The sequence below is a fragment of the Capricornis sumatraensis genome, chromosome 6, assembly GCF_032405125.1.
Source record: "Capricornis sumatraensis isolate serow.1 chromosome 6, serow.2, whole genome shotgun sequence".
NCBI classification, from domain to species: domain Eukaryota; kingdom Metazoa; phylum Chordata; class Mammalia; order Artiodactyla; family Bovidae; genus Capricornis; species Capricornis sumatraensis.
Window position 1 is genome coordinate 100,084,104 of NC_091074.1, and position 19,013 is coordinate 100,103,116.

General features: G+C 42.3%; 1 protein-coding gene across 1 annotated transcript in view; it reads left to right on the plus strand.

Moving 5' to 3' along the window:
• The window catches only part of PLPPR1 (phospholipid phosphatase related 1), a 139,026-nt gene extending 120,774 nt beyond the window's left edge, over positions 1-18,252 (plus strand). Inside the window, exons 4-7 of the mRNA XM_068974536.1 lie at positions 4,520-4,770; positions 9,173-9,349; positions 12,224-12,355; positions 18,220-18,252. Of these exons, the coding sequence (XP_068830637.1) occupies positions 4,520-4,770; positions 9,173-9,349; positions 12,224-12,355; positions 18,220-18,252 (593 nt within the window). The remainder of the gene's footprint in view (positions 1-4,519; positions 4,771-9,172; positions 9,350-12,223; positions 12,356-18,219) is intronic.
• The last annotated feature ends 761 nt before the right edge of the window (positions 18,253-19,013 follow it).

Here is a 19,013-nt window from a genome sequence, read left to right on the forward strand (position 1 = left end):
CAAGATGCCAGCAGCAGGGCCCCTGCCACTGCCTGCCTAGCTGTTGTCCCAGAGTGTGTCTCTAAAATGCATTTAGCAGAACAGGGGGAAAAGGAACTCATCCCTGGCAAAGTCACAGAGCAGAACTCATCCAGTGGAGTGACAGCATCCATGTTTTCTGAGCAATCTAAATCCTGGATCTCCGAGTAGGGGGCAGACGAGAGAAAAGAAATCTCCCTGTTTTCTCCCATGATGGATCTTCAGAGAGAAGCTCAGGTTTTTCATGAGGTAAAATTTTGTGTGTGTACACATGTGAGAAAGGAAGAGACACAGAAATCCTCACTGCTTATCCCTTTGAGCTGGCACTCTGAATGCCAATCTTTTTTCACTGTCATCATGTATATTTTAGTTGAGAAGTGTTCTGTTAGAGTCTGTCAGCAAAGTGCCATTTTAAGCTGCAAAATTGCACACTTGCAATTTAATATAGAATAATTGGCCTTCGGTTCAAAGGCTCCACCTCCGGTCACAGGTTCTTTGTGGCTAAAAGGAAATATTCCTTCCTTTGCTCACCCCATCAGCCCCTGCTAATTATTACTCTGTGGTCTGGGTCTAGGCTTCCTAATGAAGGCCTCCTGTGTGTCTTTCTCAGCAGTGAGCAGTCTGATTTCTTTATTTTGACCAGTTCTTTGTTCTGGAGGCAAAAATACATCCTGATAAGAGCCCTGTTAGCACTCGCCAGCACACCAGTTACCTGCAGCCGAGAAGATCTTTGTCATACGTGTTTCCTGCTTATGTCACTGCTTGCCCTACGACCTTCTCAGTTGAGTAAAAGGATGGAACCCTGAACTGATCCCATGACAAGAAGCGGGCACAGAGTTTCACCTCTGTGTCCCCATTTACCAGTGACCAAAGATCCTAATTTGTCCAAAGAATCCAGGTAAAGCCCTGAGAGAGAGGAAAAAGGATTTTTAACACTTTCATCTTCCTCTTTCTTCATCCTTTGATTCTTTTAGGCCACAAAATGGCAGCAAGCTCAGGTTACCATAGTGATCCATGTCGTCAAAACAGGGACCACAGACCTCACCAACGATGCCAGTCTCTGTCCTAAAGCCAGGCTGCTTCTACCTCCTGGTTCTCTGAGCATTCTAATGCCCCTCATCCCTGATGGATTCACAAGTGCCCACGCCACTCTACACCAGAATGTATGGGTCCTGTGAGGTACCCTAGAGCTCAACAAATTTGACCCTCATCCACCACTGCTAACACAGGCATCCATAGCTACACTACCATGTGTGGAACTTCTCTAAAAGGTGTGCAGGGCTCCCGAGCTACATCCTGGGAGGCACAGGACAGACTTCAGCTTGATTTTCAAAAATCATCCCGGAGGTTTCTCTTGCGCTGCCCCTGGGGTTTGACAGCCAGCATGGGCAGGGAAGGGGGCAGCCCCTTCGCTCCTTCAGCCAGACTAGGTAAGTTTCTAGCTCCTCCTTGGGAGACATGCTTCTCACATCTCCCCATTCCAGGGTTTATTACAGAAATTCAATGGTCTTGTCCTCCAGACCATGGCTCTTGGTTTTCCCATCCAATTCATTTCAGAATTCCAAACAAAACAGTACATGCCTCAAGCATGTAGCTCTGGCAAGCTAAGAGAGTTTTACTTTTAGACTTCTGTGTCTGCTGTAAACCCATTCAGAAATGTGATCAAGGACTTCCCTGGTGGTCCAGTTGCTAAGACTCAGCGCTCCTAATACAGGGGCCCCTATTTAGGGAATTAGATCTCACATGCCACAACCAAAGACCTCACATGCCACAACAGAGGCCTGGAGTAGCCAAATAAATAAATTAAAATATTTTTTTAAAAAAGAAGTGTGATTAGCTCCCCTGAAGCAAGGAATACTGTTGGGAGCAGAGCCATAAGCTAAGTATCAATAGAACCAGCTAGGGAGGGTCATAGGAATGAAAACTGTATCTGTTAAAATTTCAAAAAGATTATCACACTTAAAGAATTTTAGACACCAAGGTAGGACACTCCAAAAGGATCTCCTTCAAATCATATATTGCGGTACAGGAGGCCATAAACAGTGTTCCGCCTGACTCTAAGGACAAAAGCAACACTTTTTAGCTTCTGAGCCTTGTAATACACACACAAGAAGCTCAGGATTAACAGAAGAACGCCTGGAATGCCTTACAAAAGCCCTGTATGATCTGACATTGTCTGTGAATCACCAGGGTAGGCTCCACCACACTTTGTTGGCATGGCCTGTGCCAGGCAGGTGGAGTCCTGGGGCTGCCCTTCGAAGCTACATCAAATACACCAGAATGAGATGTTTGGAAAGCAAATGCTTGTTAAGCCATCAGGAAAAGCAGACATAATCCAGGGGAGGCCAAGGGACAAAGGGAAAGCAACTTTCAGTAACAGTATCACATGACAACAAAGCAGAAATTTGCCCATCACAGACCCACAGACCTGGCATTTCAGATACTCATCTGAGGAACCTAGAAATCCTCAGAAATGTCTCAGAAAGAACTCACCCTAATTGGAAGCACTCCAACAAATAAAATGCCAGAGGAAAATGCTGTCACTTTCCTCTTTTCAAATCATGGATTATCCTCGTTTCCTGGAAAAGTATGTCTAGACAGACTTATTGCCCCTTGAAAAAGCTAGAGACCTGGTCTTTGAGAATCTTGCTTGAAGATATAAAAAGACTAGCCAGACTTCCAGAACCTGGGAGTGAAAGGAATGATCAATGAATGCTTAGTCTCAGAGGTCAGGTCCTAGGAGTGTCAGTCAGCTCAAGCTATTAAAAGAGCCAGTTCTCATTGTGATAAAGCACATCCTGGCAAAGCCACAGAAAAGAAAATTGTAAGAATCAATACAAGCCAAAATGGAAACCGGATGAAGGTTTCAGCCAAACTCGTCTTCACTTCTGATCTAATGGATTGACTTTTGGGTGCTGAAATCAATACAATTTGCAGATTCAAGACATTGAATATGGAAGTCCAAATTGGATAGAAATTTAATCAAAAACTATAGCAGATCCTTGAAATGTACAAGGGTTAATGCTGCCTCTCACTCTTGCCAGTTCCTCCCACAGCTGAGTTGCACTGGCAAAGTCTTCTATCTCCTCAAGCAACCTGTGTATACCTTGGCTCTGCACAGCTGCTCTTGATACATTTAACAGATACTCTATAGATGTATGCATAACCTTTGGAAGAATCCACAGTGCAACTTCCTATAAGGAATTCACATTTTTGTTCAAGCTAGTCAGGGGCAATCCTATATTCCTGTGGAAGTTACCAGAGAACAGATAAAATCCAGGAAGTATAGCCTACCCACAGGATTCTTAGCCAAACAGGTCAAGTCAGCATGGTAGGTAAAATGATGCCTTTCTCACCCCAAAATGTTTATGCCCTAATCCCTAGAAACTGTGGGCCATGTTACCTTACATGACAAACAGGAATGTACATGTGTGATTAGATTAAGGATTTTTAGATTATCCTGGATTATTCAGGTGGACACAATGTAACCAATGTAACACTGTAAGAGAAGCAAGATAGGGAGTCAGGGAAGGAGACGTGACAATGGCAGTAGAGCTCTTGTGATGCGATTGCTAGAATCAGGGGCATAAGTCAAGGAATGAAGGGGAGAATCTGGGAAAGCAAGGAATAAGTTCTACTCTGGAGCTTCCAGAAAGAACACAGCTCTGCCAACACTTCGATGTTAGCCCAGTGAAACCTATTTTGGACTTCTGATCTCCAGAACTGTAAAAGGATGCATTTGTGGTAGTTTAACCACTCAGCTTGTAATTTGATACAGTCAACAACATTCTCATTTTCTGTTTCCAACATCAAATGAAGCATTCAATTCAATCAGGGTTTCTAGAGTGATCTTTTTCTTTGAAGGACAACTCCTAACATATTCATCCTCTCTCACCTGCCATGATAACTCCTTCAAGGAGTACTCGCATCTCCAACAGGACCAGGGAGAAGATACATTCTATAGAAGGCAAGAGAACCAACGTTGAGTAACTATTCAGTTGGCCAAAATGTTCGCTCATATTTTTTCTGTAACACCTTTCAAATTTTTGGCCAACCCAATACTTAATGCCAGGTACCCTAGGGGTTATTTTGCACATGTCTTATTTTATCTTTCCAACTCTTTTCTGAGGTATCATTCCCTGCAACCATGCTTGATAAGGGTACTAAGATTCAAAGAAGATAGCTTACACTGTAAACAAGTCACCAAAGGAGTGCCTAGAGCCCAGCTCTATGACTCCAAAATTCAAATCCTCCTATGAGAACATGCTGCTTCTACTTTATTGACACAAAACAGAAAAGCACCACCAGCAGCGTGACTGCATCAGTTTGGAAGAAACAGTGGTTTAGGAAGCAGGAAAGAGAAAGGTGAGGGCACAGTTTGACTCCAGGGAGGAGCTTTCTGATAGGTTGTCATGGGCTCGCACTGCTGTTTTTCTCTCAGGGACAAAAACCAATCTATGGTGGATGTCACTATTCCTAATTATTTTAAATCTCCTCATAGGAGTATTTGCTTTTGGGCTTTTTGCTACTGACATTTTTGTAAATGCCGGACAAGTGGTCACAGGGCACCTGACCCCGTACTTCCTGACGGTGTGCAAGCCCAACTACACCAGTACAGACTGCCGGGCGCACCACCAGTTCATCAACAACGGGAACATCTGCACCGGGGACCTGGAAGTGATAGAGAAGGCGCGGAGGTCCTTTCCCTCCAAACACGCCGCTCTGAGCATTTACTCCGCCCTGTACGCCACGGTGAGTATGACCCGAGAGGAGTTTGGGTTGTGATGGGTGTCTCTGCTATCCTCATCCCCCATTCTTTCATTACAGTCACTTCTGGTGGCTTCTGAAGTCATGTTACAATGTGTTTCTCTTCCATTATATCATGCTGTTGCCCCAACCCTCAACACCCCAATGTAAGACCCCAATGCCAGAGGATGTTAATTCTGGCATGACTGTTGATGATCACTTAGTCACATCCTCCCATTTTACAGATACAGAAACTGAGGCCCAGATAATTGTTAAGAGTACACAGTCAGAGCAGAGGCCCAGGCTACTGGATTGGACACGGGGTTCTGTCACTGCCCAGAATAGCACTCTGCACCAAAGCTCTGGTTGGTTCCAGAATAGCACATATTCCTCACGCTTGTCTGTAGATTGTAGATGTAGGCCTTAGGCAAATGCCTGCCCAAAGCAACACGCAATACCAGATGAAGACAGGGCTTTCCTCTGCTCCTCCTAACACTCTTCAACACTTTGCCAGGACAGATGGGCAATCCTGCAAGACCCTCAAAATCCGACAGTTCACTTCTCACTATTCTCTAGATCATAAAATCTCTTGACTGCCCCCACTGGGGTATAATAGTCTAAACTTTTTGGTCTCATCAAAGAGAAAGTGCAAAAGTGTGTCTAACATCTTAAAATAGAAGAAATGGTGTCCATCTATTTTTCCTGCTCTTTAACTCTGCCCACTTTGGAAATGACCTAGGGCTTCCCAGGCACTAGTGGTAAAGAACCCACCTGCCACTGCAGGAGACATAAGTGATACGGGTTCAATCCCTTGGCCGGGAAGCTTCCCTGGAAGAGGGCATGGCAACCCCCTCCAGTGTTCTTGCCTAGAGAATCCCGTGGACAGAGGAGCCTGGTGGGCTTTAGTCTATAGGGTCGCAAAGAGTCAGACATGAATGAAGTGCCTGAGCACGCATGGAAATGACATCATTTCACCTTTGCCTGACCTTTGCTTCTTTAGAACCTAGAGTGTAGAAGTAGACGGATCAATGCAAACATTCCACTGATATGTGTATTTAACCTGTGGATGAGTGACTATTGGCTAAAAACATCCCTTTTCCTTCAACTTACTTTATATTTAGGGTACAACTAGTCTAGAGATTCTTGGGTGAAAGGTGAGGTAAGGAGAAGGCAGAGCAAAGGCCCTTTTCAAGCTATGCAGTCTTCCTAGAAACTCCCAGAGTGCCTTCAGCCCAGCCCCCGGGAGCACGTTCCCCTCCAATGACAGTAACCACACTGGCCACTGCGTCTGCTTCTGATGGAAGCGTGTCCATGCCATCGTCCCAGACACCGGCCTAAATTCAAGGAGGAGTAAAGGTGACTGACTACAGGTCTGGTCCATTTAGTGTGGTTTAAAAGAAATTCCTTCATATTCTCTTTAGAACAATGGTCCTTTTTTGTCCATTTTATAAAATCACATCTATAGGACCACTTTGCAAAACCTATTTCTTTTAGATTTACTCTTTCATGAATACATGACAAAAATGATTTCAGCTACCCCCACAGTAAGGAAACATGAATGTAAATAATACAGAAGCCTTGATTTACAAACAAACCAGTTTAGCTCAGTGAAGTTTCTTGACTCACTTTTACCCCACCCACTAAAAAAAAAAAAAATCTATGTCAGGCATTTTTTTAAACAAGGTCTCTTCAGGCATTTGGCATAATTTCCAGCTTTCAAAATACTGTATCAATTTGTTTCCTAGATTATCTAGAACTTACCTAGAACCTAAGTTATATGAAACAAGGTACTCTTGCACCTTTCCCTGTATTTTTGTCAGACGTAAGTCATTGTTATATGAAATCAATTTTTATAACACCATTACAAAAACAAATCTGTTACTCATCCTAAGCTACTGTCTCAAGTGAAATATAAATTTCTCTTGAGAAGAAAGAAGTATAGTCATCTCACTCAGAGTATATGCTGGTAGAACACGTGTTTTCAAGGATTCAGATATAATCCAGTTCAAATCATGCCCCACAGACAGACTATAATCAGATAAACCCTGATACAGGATTCCAATTATGTAAACATCTTCTGAGCCCCTATTATGTGTGCTTTCAGAAATTACTTAACAAGGATTTCCTAAGTACTAGTTAATACTGTGAAGAATACTAATGAACCATAGGCCCATGTTTTCATAGTTTGTAATCTTATAAGATTTATAAAGCTATAATTTAAACATGAAACACTAAAAAATATATATATATATAAAAATATATAATTTAACCCATTATTGACTGGGGGATTTTTGCAAAAACCAACACCTGTGGCTAGCGATTTTTATTTTGGCCAACCAAAAATTAATTTTTATTTCATTAAGACTTTATGGGTTACTGCATTTAATAGTTATACTTGACACACCTGTAACGTCTTCTCCAGCACCTTGAGTTTTATTACTTTCCATATCAGAATTGATCACTAAGGTTTTTTTTTTTGTCCTTTTGTTTGTCGAATATTCACATTGTCTGAATCAGAACTATATTCTGAAGAACTACCATCTTCTGACACATTAGTATATATGCCACTTAGACAATCAGATAAAGTATCTGCATAAAATTCTCCACTTAAAATTTCAAGATGTATCATTTATGAAAATTTTACAGCAATAAACTTGCATTTATAATATATACAGCATTGTAACAAAATTTGAACGGAGGAAAATGTGAATGATAATTATAATTATCATAACATGATAAATATCATTAGTCATAATAACTATAATAAGTTGTGTAATGAACTCTATCAATTTTAAGCCCTAACAACTATGCCTCTGGTCAATTCATTCAGTACCAAAAGATATATTAATACGTCTTTGGTCAATAATGTGCTAAACAACATTTCCTACTCAGCCTCAGAATGGTGTGATGATGTCCTCTAGTTTATATAACTCTGATCTAACCACAGTTTTGTAGGGTATGTGTTACATATAATAAAGAAAATCGCATCTTCCTGTATTCGCACCAATGCTGAAGGATCATCCTAGGAAATTAAGTTTCCACTAAAATATTTTTAAATGCGTCTATTTGAACTTATATGTGCTCAGGCCATACAAGCACACTATACTGCAACTTGAGTATTGGCATACTATTTTTCTGAGTCACAAACTCATTTAGCACACTTGTTAAGGTTTCCCTGGTGGTTCAGATGGTAAAGAATCTGTCTGCAATGCCGGAGATCTGGGTTTGATCCCTGGGTCAGGAAGGTCCCCTGGAGAAGGGAATAGCAACCCACTCCAGTATTCTTGCCTGGAGAATCCCATGGATAGAGGAGCCTGTTGGGCTACAGTCCATGGGGTTGCAGAGTTGCTCAGAATGAGACTAACAGAGACAATAGATCAATTGCGCCCTCTAGTGGTTTCCTATAACCATTACCAAAGTTTGTGTGACAAAGTGTTCGAAAGAGGCATACCTTGCTTACTCTAAGCCACCAGGGACATAGTTGATAACCAAGCCTGTAAAATATTTAAGTCTTATTCAGCTCCTCACGGAGAAGGCAATGGCACCCTACTCCAGTACTCTTGCCTGGAAAATCCCACGGACGGAGGAGCTTGGAAGGCTGGAGTCCATGCGGTCCCTGAGGGTGGGACACGACTGAACGACTTCACTTTCACTTTCATGCATTGGAGAAGGAAATGGCAACCCACTCCAGTGTTCTTGCCTGGTGGGCTGCCGTCTATGGGGTCGCACAGAGTCGGACACGACTGAAGCGACTTAGCAGCAGCAGAAGCAGCTCCTTACAATGTCATAAGAACAGAGTATGTCTCATGTGTCATAAATCGTATCATCATTTACTAACATCAGGTCTTCCCAACCTTTTATACACCCACATAGAAAATTTTAAAACACGCTGGAGTAAATGAATGAACAGAACTGATCACAGCCATCCCAAGGAATGTGAGAATCAATTTCCCAGCACAACTGAAACCTATCTATGTTACACACTGGTTTGGAGGTCAATGCTTTTATACTCATTGAAAGTGTGAAGAAGTAGCTAGGATTATGCGGGACTCAAGAAATGAAATGTTGCTACTCTTCCCTACCTGGTCTTCTCCATAAAATTAATTCTCATAGAAGATTTTCTGGCATCTGAGATTCTCATATGGGTTTATTAACACTCCAAGTGATTCTTTAGTTTGTTGCATAAAAACTGCATGCTCTGGACCTGATTATCATGCAGTCATTCATGTCACTGTAATTCTGTTCCCATGCCCACCAGAATATAAAGCTCTGAGATGAGTGAGCATTCATCCATCGTTCCTGCTTTGGTGCGGGCCTGTCTGTGTGTGTTGGTGTATGTCCGTGTGCATGTATCTGTGCACCGTGTACAGAGGCTGCTGGTCACTCCCCAGTCTCTGTCCTCACCTAGATGTACATCACAAGCACAATCAAGACGAAGAGCAGCCGACTGGCCAAGCCAGTGCTGTGCCTCGGGACCCTCTGCACAGCCTTCCTGACGGGCCTCAACCGGGTCTCCGAGTATCGGAACCACTGCTCTGACGTGATTGCGGGCTTCATCCTGGGCACTGCGGTGGCCCTGTTTCTGGTAGGTCAGCATTCTCTACTTTTTCCCCCGCTCTGGTGCTCTCTGAAAGGCTGCCCTAGATCCTGGTAAGTCAGGCTCGCCAGACTCCACAGTCTCAGTCCAGGCTCCACAGGCCTCAACCTTGGGAGCTGCAGTTACTCACCAAGTACCCTGTGTCCTTTCTTTCAGAAATATGACTGCATAGTCCCTCTGTGGGCCAGGAGTATGATCACTCCAGGAAGGATGGCTTGCTCCACTTCTTCCAACCCTGTCCTTGGGGCTGGGGATGGGCAGACTAGCAAAAATTTAGTGTACCTTCAAACCATGATTCTTTAGATACTTGCTCAGAGACATACTGGCAGCATAAGCTATGTGCCGCTTGGGGGAAGAACAGAGAACAAAGTACTGATGGAAGCAGGCAGCCCCTTCTCCAGCATTTCAAGCAACTCCACTCTGGCCCAGACTTGCAAGTCCCACTCAGAAATAGGAAAACCCTCAGCTAATCGCACCCGGGGGACCTCTGTTATTATCTGAACATGCCTCCTGGGCATCTTGTTTCCACTATAAGTGGCTTCTCAACCACGTAACACTTCCTGAAGAGTTTTGGTTCATTTTTATAGATTTGAGGTATGATAAAGTGAAAGTGTTAGTCACTCAGTCATGTCCAACTCTCTTCAATCCCATGGACTGTGGTCCACCAGGCTCCTCTGTCCATGGAATTCTCCAGGCAGGAATACTGGAGTAGGTTGCCATTTCTTTCTCCAGGGGATCTTCCCAACTCAGGGATAGAACCTGGGTCTCCCACATTGTGGGCAGATTCTTAACCATCTGAGTCACCAAGGAAGCTAGGCATACAATAAATGGTACACGAATTGTATAACTTGATCCGTTTTGAGCTTCAGATACCTCTTTCTCTCCCACCCTTCCCTTCCCCTCATTCCTAAGCAACCACTGATCTTCTGTATTAGGTTACTGTAAGATTTAATGTTAATGGAATTATACAATATGTATGTGTTTTTTCCTAGCTTCCTTCATTCAGCATAATTATTTTGTGATTCATCCACATTGCATCAGTAATTCCTTTCTCTTGCTATGCAGTATTCCATTGCACGGACATACCATGGAGGTAAAGTTTTTTAAAAATATAGTCGAGGACTGGGCTTTCCTGGTGGCTCAATGGTAAAGAATCTGCCTGGCAATGCAGGAAACATGGGTTTGAGCCCTGATCTGGGAAGATCCCACATACCACAGAGCAGCTAAGCCCATGCACCACAACTATTGAGCCTGTGTTCCAGAGCCCAGGAGCTGCAACTCCTGAAACCCAAGCACCTACAACCTGTGCTCGGCACCAAGAGAAACCACTGCAGCAAGAAGCCAGCACAATGCAGCTAAAGAGTAGCCCCCACTCATCACAACTAGAGAGAAGCGTGAGCAGCAATAAAGACCAAGCACAGCCAAAAATAAATTTATATAAATATATGTGTGTGTATATATGTGTGCGTGTGTGTGTGTGTATATATATATATATTCAAGGATTTCAAATACACCCAGAAGGGTTCACGGTAAATCACTAGGGCTAAAGAGGCTGTGCAGGATGAAATCCGTCTCCTAACAATATTCAGCAAGCTTCTCCCAGCAGACAGAAGTCATCACAGCCTGCTGCCCTTGCTCCCATTCTGCCCTTTCTGGTCCAAGGCACCTGTTAAGACCAACATCACATGTAGATGGATTTCACGGGCCTGTGACCTAACTTCTCCTTGTCCTATCCCTTCCATAGAGGGATTCAGCATATATGTCCTCCCCAACATACCAAAGGCACATGTGCCTCTCCCAACTTCTAACTCAGTTCCACAACACTTTTGCCTGCTCAGACACACACAGAAAATGCTCACATTTACTCAGAACACTAACTGGCAAGCTCCATTTGCATTCAAAGTTCTTTTCCAGGGATCCAATCTTTCTTCCTAAAGTGAAAGACACAATGCACATTCTCTTTGAAGCAGCAGCAGAAGTGGTGCCGAGTGATACTGATCTCTCAGAGGGTATTTCCCTAAGGGTGCTTCTTAAAAGGGGGAGAGAATACAGATGACTCAAAGAGGGATCAACACTATGTCAATGAAAGAAAGCCCCATTGAGGGGCTTCCCTGGTGGCTCAGACAGTAAAGCCTCTACGTGCAATGCGGGAGACCAGGGTTCAATCCCCGTGTCGGGAAGATCCCCTGGAGAAGGAAATGGCAACCCACTCCAGTACTCTTGCCTAGAAAATTCCACAGATGGAGGAGCCTGGTGGGCTACAGTCCATGGGGTTGCAAAGAGTCGGACACGACTGAGCGAATTCACTCACTTGGCACTTAAGAAGCCAGATCTTACAGCGGACTTATTTAGAGGCTATGGAGTTTATGTAGCCTTGGGAAAGTTATCTACATTCTCTGTGCCTCCTTATCGAAGTTGGAGAGGATAATAGTATCTCCCTTATAAAAATGTTGAGTAGTCAAATGAAATTAGGTAAAACCCTTCAGACAATGCCAGATACATAAGTGGCCCTCAGTAAATGTTAGCTGTTACTATGAGATGGTTTCTATGCGTCATGTCTTTTAAATGTAAATCTGCAAGGCAGGTGCTATTCCCATTTTTTATAGGTCAGGAAACAAGTTCAGTGGGGGTAGATTGAGTATCCCTGGCCATCTGGTGATCAAACAGATGCTTCTTCAGCACCCCAAATATGCTCAGCAGTAGACAGCCTGGACCATGCCCCAGGTCTTTCCATGGTCCCTACACATTGGCTCAAAAGTCACTGTGCAATGACATTCTAAGGGGCAGGCCTGCCACCCACAGAGATAGCCAGGCATTGATGGCTGCAGTCTGACCCTAATCTTTTTTCCCCTCATCCCACAGGGAATGTGTGTGGTCCATAACTTTAAAGGAACACAAGGATCGCCTTCCAAACCCAAGCCCGAGGACCCCCGTGGAGTACCCCTCATGGCTTTCCCAAGAATAGAAAGCCCTCTGGAAACCTTAAGTGCACAGGTACAGTAAAGTGGTTTTAGCCAACAAAACCTGGAGGCTCCAGGCTTGTTATCTGCAAGTCAATTAACCATTCCTCTAGCGAAAACAGGACACAACTGAATCCACCCAACAACAATAAAAATCTGGGGGATTCCCTGGTAATCCAGTGGTTAAGACTTCACCCTCCAATGCAGAAGGTGTGGGTTCAATCCCTACTCAGGGAACTAAGATCCCACGTGCCTCATGGCCAAAAATACCAAAACATAAAACAGAAACAATATTTAACAAATTCAATAAAGACCCTAAAAAAAATGCAATAAAAATCTGACATAAAGGCCCTCAAGAACTTCACAGCTTCCCTCAATTGGTCCCATATTCCTTTCAGGGAGCGGGCATCATGAATCCTCAGGACATTCTTAGTAATGTCTAACTTAAACCCCAGCTGCTTCAGGATATCTTGACCTTCAATGTAATAACACATTTGTGAAATTTAGACCAACTCTTGTGGAAGGGCAATTCGATTTAGTATGTAGGACAACACTTGGAAAGAAATGCTTTGTTATATTCGGTGATAGATGTAAACTGGAAGCACATTAAAAAAGGTAACTAAATATCCTTTTAGATCTCTTTTGATGACCATCAAAAATTCAATGCAACAGTTCTTACTGTTTACATTAGGACCTGGTTTACCTTAGGACCTTGCTTCATGCCAGAGATAAAGATGACAACTAGCCACACAGTCTTTATACTCAAGGAACTTAGAGATGATCAGGAAAGGTGTATATAAATGCATGCATGCTCACTTGTGCCCAACTCTTTGTGACCCATGGACTGTAGCCCGTCAAGCTCCTCTGTCCATAGAATTCTCCAGGCAAGAATACTGAAGTGGGTTGCCATTTCCTACCCCAAGGGATCTTCCCGACCCTGGGATAAAACTGGCATCTACTTCATTGGCAGGTAGATTCTTTACCACTCTGCCACCTGGGAAGACCTGTATATAAGTGAATAATCATAATATGGCAAAGTGTTTTGTGAACACAAATGAAGAAAAAATTTATTATAAGGCAGGGAAAGACAAAGAGAGATGCTAGCCAAAATGAGCCCTGATACATGGTACAAAGCCTGACTTTTGCCTGAGACAATTGCTAAGTGCTTTACAAATATATTTTTTTGAACAAAAATTTACTGAATTGGTAGTGTAATTCCCACTTCACAGGGAGAGAAGAATATGAAGATAGCAATATTAAATTACTTACCCAAGACACATAGCAAGCAAGTGGGAGAGTTGGGGTGAATAATTCTTTGAGCAGACAGAGCAGGGATAACTAATAATAAAACAGGGATTTTGTTTTCATGTAGCTGAGTCTTGCTAAAATGTTTATTTTCTGTAATAGTCTGGTTACCTTGAAGTCTTATTGTATTTGGCATCTCCTTCTAAATCATCTTTATTGAGTACAAGAGGAAAGCAAATCTCTTCCCACTGGACTTATCAGATATTTCCTATCAATGCAGTATAAAATATTTCACTAAAGATTATTAACTATCAGACATCTGAGAAACTATCCTATTTCTTTTCACATTTAATGAAGTCCAATTTTATTAATGAACCAGGAAAAATCTATTTCCACTTGGGAAAAAAATATGTAGGAGTCTCCATTAAACCCATTGCCAAGTGTTTTGTTTTCCCTTCACCTATATTAAGGTGAAAATTTTGCCTTGGTCTAATTAGAAGTAACATGTTGAAAATGTTATCACTGGTTTATTTATATACAGCCAGTTAATGCAGGTTGAATGACAAGTTAGCTAAATAATGAAACCTATAATGAAAAACCCTAGTTTTCCTTCTAACTATGTTCTTAAACCCAGTGAAGTCAGAGTAGGGAAGTCGCTCAGTTGTGTCCAACTCTTTGCAACCCCATGGACTGTAGCCTGCCAGTCTCCTCCACCCATGGGATTTTCCAGGCAAGAGTACTGGAGTGGGTTGCCATTGCCTTCTCCAGGGGATCTTCCCAACACAGGGATTGAACCCGGGCCTACCCACACTGTAGGCAGATACTTTACTGTCTGAGTCACCAGGGAAGATCTCAAAGTCAGATTGGTTCCCTCTGTCTTCGAGAAGAAGCAACTAGTGACAAAGGTGAATTTAAAAAGCAAACTGAAATGTTTGCCAAGTTCCACAAACATGTAGTCTGTCCTTACAGATGCTGTTGACCTTGCCCTGAATGTCCTGGTCTAACAGCACCTTCCTTCCACCTCAGCACTGCTCAAGTGTAACCTTCCGTCTGAAGCCTTCTCTAGACTTCTCTCTCCTCCCTCAGGACCAGTAGTGGTTGACTAAGAGACACCCAGTCCATGTTTTGGGGGATTCTGCTTGCATTGAAAAATGAAGTACCAAAAAGTGTTTCAAAACCCAATATTAGCAGGAAAGGGGCTTCCAGGTGGTATGGTGGTAAAGAGTCTGCCTGCCAATGAAGAAGTAAGAGACATGAGTTGAATTCCTGGGTCAGGAAGATCCCCTGGAGAAGGAAATGGCAACCCACTCCAATATTCTTGCCTGGAGAATCCCATGCACAGAGAAACCTGGGGGGCTACAGTCTATGGGGTTGCAAAGAATAGGGCATGACCACACAACCGACCAATCCACAATACAGATTTTTAAAATTCTTTAAATATATGTATCATTATTCACTACAGGCACTAACTGAACTTTTGGAATCTGTCCACGTATCTTTATTTCCATGTATATCACCTTGTCTGCACACAGTTTGAGGACTTTTGTGAATACCAGCCTTCAGCCGAAGGACCCTCAGGGCCTGACGTGTATTTGCTGCTCACAGTTCATGTCAGGACTGCCCTCATATCTGCCTCCCCCAGGAACTGAGAGATTAAAGATACAAACCCTATGAACCATGTCCTTCTTACTCTCTATATTTCCTGGCATTCTCTAGGCATGAAATAAGTGTCAGATGAATAGACAGATGCAAGCCAGAGTCAAAATATGAACTCGGCCCTTTAGCCAAAACCAAGAACCCACAACTGGACTACAGTCTATATCTGAACTTCCATGGTAAACAGTTTATGAGTAATGATGAACAGGACTTCTGCAGGCTGGTCACAATGAAGCTACAGGAAGCTGGATGGAAAGTACTGCCTCTTAAGTGATGCCTTCCACGCCATTCGTGCAATATCCAAGCATCTGCTTTCCACATGGGTGGTTAGAAGGACATACCCTTTATTCGTGGGTCAAGAAAAGGAAATGAGCATACGGTGCAAGCTATCACATTCAATCTTTACCATAATCCTGCAGTTGGCCTTATTCTTCTATTTTACAGATGAAGTAAGGCACAGAGAGTTTAAGTAATACGCTGAAGGTCACTCAGGAAAGATTAAGACACAGGCCCATCTAATTCTAAAGGCCCTGCTTGCTCTCTACACCACAGCCTGAGGTTTAAGGAAAACTCCATTTTGAAATCTACAGCTCTCAGCACTGAACATGGAAACACGCTGTAGCGGCCAGTGCAGGGGGCTGAGCTGCACAGCACTGGCAGAGTTTACACTGAGCAAAACAAATATGCCCTGTGTTCTCCCCTGTGGGCGAAAGCCTCCTGTGCAATAGCAGCAGCCATGGCTTCTACCAGAAACTGCTGCTCCTTTGTCATTTGGGGGACAGAGCTGTCTTCCCAGGAGGAGGACTATGGGGATATGAGAGAAGATAGGAACCTGTCTTTAGAGCACGCATTCTCACTTGAGAAATCCACCCCGCCGTTCGGAGCACCTCAAGCAGAAGACTGTCTCGCTGGGGAGGGAACCCCTCATCCTCCCTTTCGTCCCCCTGAGACATACTTTCTCCTTTGCCACACAGAGCCCCAGGGCTGCAGGCTGCCCCAGGCTGCTTCTCTCTTCCCCTCTAAATGATCAGCTCAAATTTAAATACTTGGCCTTCTGTGACTGAGACAGTACGTTCTCTAAAATTTTTCCCCAGGACTAAAGAGAAACCAGAAAGTAAAAAACTGTAGAATCCAAATGAAACAAAGATGGTCAAGTTTCCAAAGTGTTATTTTGTGACCCCACAGAGCTGTATCCTGGAGACCTGCTCCGAGCTTTCCTCGCCCTGCAGCCTCATACCCATCTGCACCTGCGCAATCAAGCTTAGTGTTGAGCAAATGCGTTCTTGTTGAACACGGTTTATATTAACAAAGAAATGAGAGTGAAGCCAGTGTGTTAACTCACTGTGTGGGATGAAGTCTCTTGTGTCTCCTGATGTGTACAGGGGGGAGAGGAGATACATGTTTCTTTAACAACAGAAGGATCCACTCTATCCCAGGACCCACATGCCTATGACCTTATTCCAGGAGATTCTGATTCAGCCATTCTGGGGTGAAAAGCCATGTAAGAAAGTCATCCCACAGGAATTCTAATGCTTACAGACTTCATATCATAAATAGGGGAAAAAAAAGACTTGGAGAGTTAAAGAAATCTGTATAAAGTAACCAAGTTAGTTATCTTAGGCTGTTGAGCTACTTTATGTTTACCATTCACTCTTAAATGAAATCTTAAAAACATATAAATGACCAAACTATTGATGGAAGTTTTTTTTTTAAGGAAGCATACTATAAAAGCAAAAGCATGTGTTTTTCATATTAGAGCAAGAAATGCAAAAGCCTCAGTTTTCACAAATATGGTAGATAAAAGTACCTTGAGAAATATGGAATACTCAGTTTCTAAAATTCACATTTGCCCTCTCAAGAATATGACTCTCTAGTGTCCTAGAACCAAACAGGAATCTGGAAACCTATAATAATCAATTAGCTCTAAAGCCACCGTTTCTTAAGGTATTATCAATACCATAAACTTGGAATTTTAAGTTCATACAAAAAAGAAAGCCTTAAGCCTGAAAAAAGGTGGGATTATATATGTTATATAAAACAAGAGATAAGGGTTATCATGCACAAACCACATAAACAAAAATTAACAGAACTACAAGGAAAAGTGGATAAAACTGCAATCATAGATTTTAACACTTTTTTCAGTAATAAGCAAATAAAATATAGTAAAAAGTTAATAAGGTAGCACCCCACTCCAGTACTCTTGCCTGGAAAATCCCATGGATGGAGGAGCCTGGTAGGCTGCAGTCCATGGGGTCGCTAAGAGTCGGACACGACTGACTGAATTCACTTTGACTTTTCACTTTCATGCATTGGAGAAGGAAATTATTCTTGCCTAGAGAATCCCAGGGATGGGGGAGCCCGGTAGACTGCCATCTATCGGGTCGCACAGAGTCGGACACAACTTAAGCGACTTAGCAGCAGCAAGGCAATATATAATCCTCAAAACACAAACATTTAAAACAAACTACATGTAAGACTATAAAGCAAAGCAAGAAACTTTAAAAGCATTCAGTGTTATATTTTCATAATTTAAATAAATTTGTGTAAAAAAAATCTATTCAATAGATCACACAGATGACATTCTCCAGAAATTCAAAGATACCTTAAACCAAAACCACTATGCATTTCAAAATATTAAACTCACTGCTCTGAAAATTCATGGCTCAGAATACATCATAGGGAAATTTTTCAAAGATTAGAAATGTTCAAAATTAAAGCACTTTAAAAAAAAATGTGGGATGCAGCTGACATTACTTTGAGATCTTCAAATGTTTCATAGAATACAGTTAAGTATAATACAAGACAGATGAGTTTATTTTGATAGAAAAAAAAAATCAGAGAAGGTTTAATAGAAAAGGTAACAAGTTGAGGGGCCTTGGAACCACACGTCAGGGAGCAGGAACAGACTGTGAACTAGAGACAGGAATCAAGGGGATATTGAGGGAAGTGAGTGTGGGTGCATGAGTCAACTAAAATCGTATCTGCTTATGTTTGCAGAACCACACTGCCTCCATGACCGAAGTTACCTGAAACGGCTGACGTGTCACAAGCTGTTTTTTTTTTTTAATCACCCTCCAATTCGATACTTCAAGACACAGTTACTTGATATCAGACTTTGAAGACAAGTATTATGTTTATCTAGTTAGAGGCTAATGTTTTGTACATTTTTTTGTATGAGGAAGTGATGTAGTTTGCCCTGATTTTTTTTTATTTTGGTCAGCTTTAATATATTTATGCCAGAATTTTAAAAAGTTTTCTTCTTGTTCAGGTGTGCATTGAAGAACCACATTTATTCAATGATTGATGTTGTTTTGTGATATTTGTACACAAACCTTCTTTTATCAGTTTTGTAGACACTGAAATGAAATATAATAATTCACTTTAAACTTTTATTATCACAGTTGCTGCCTCCTCCGGCATTTTTGAATTTAAAAAAAAAAAACAACTTTTGAGTTGCAGGGAAAACAATGTTGGTTAATGGTAAATCTCAAAATGAGTTGTGTAGAAAGAAGTATTACTTTGAGAAATAACTTTATATTCTGACTTAACATGTGATTGCATCCCAAGTTAAAGTAACATATTAATAAGAAAAACTCACCTAAGTTACAGAAGCAATGGCAGAAATTCTGGTTTTGAGGATCTTGGTATGATCCTTAGATAATAGCCTCTCCTGGTGAAGAAATTTGAGATCTTTCTGTAATCATGCCCTTGGGCTGGCAGGTAACACTGCAGCCTTCTTTCCCAAACAACCAGCCAGTACCAGCATCCCCTGTCAACTCAGTTTTGTATAT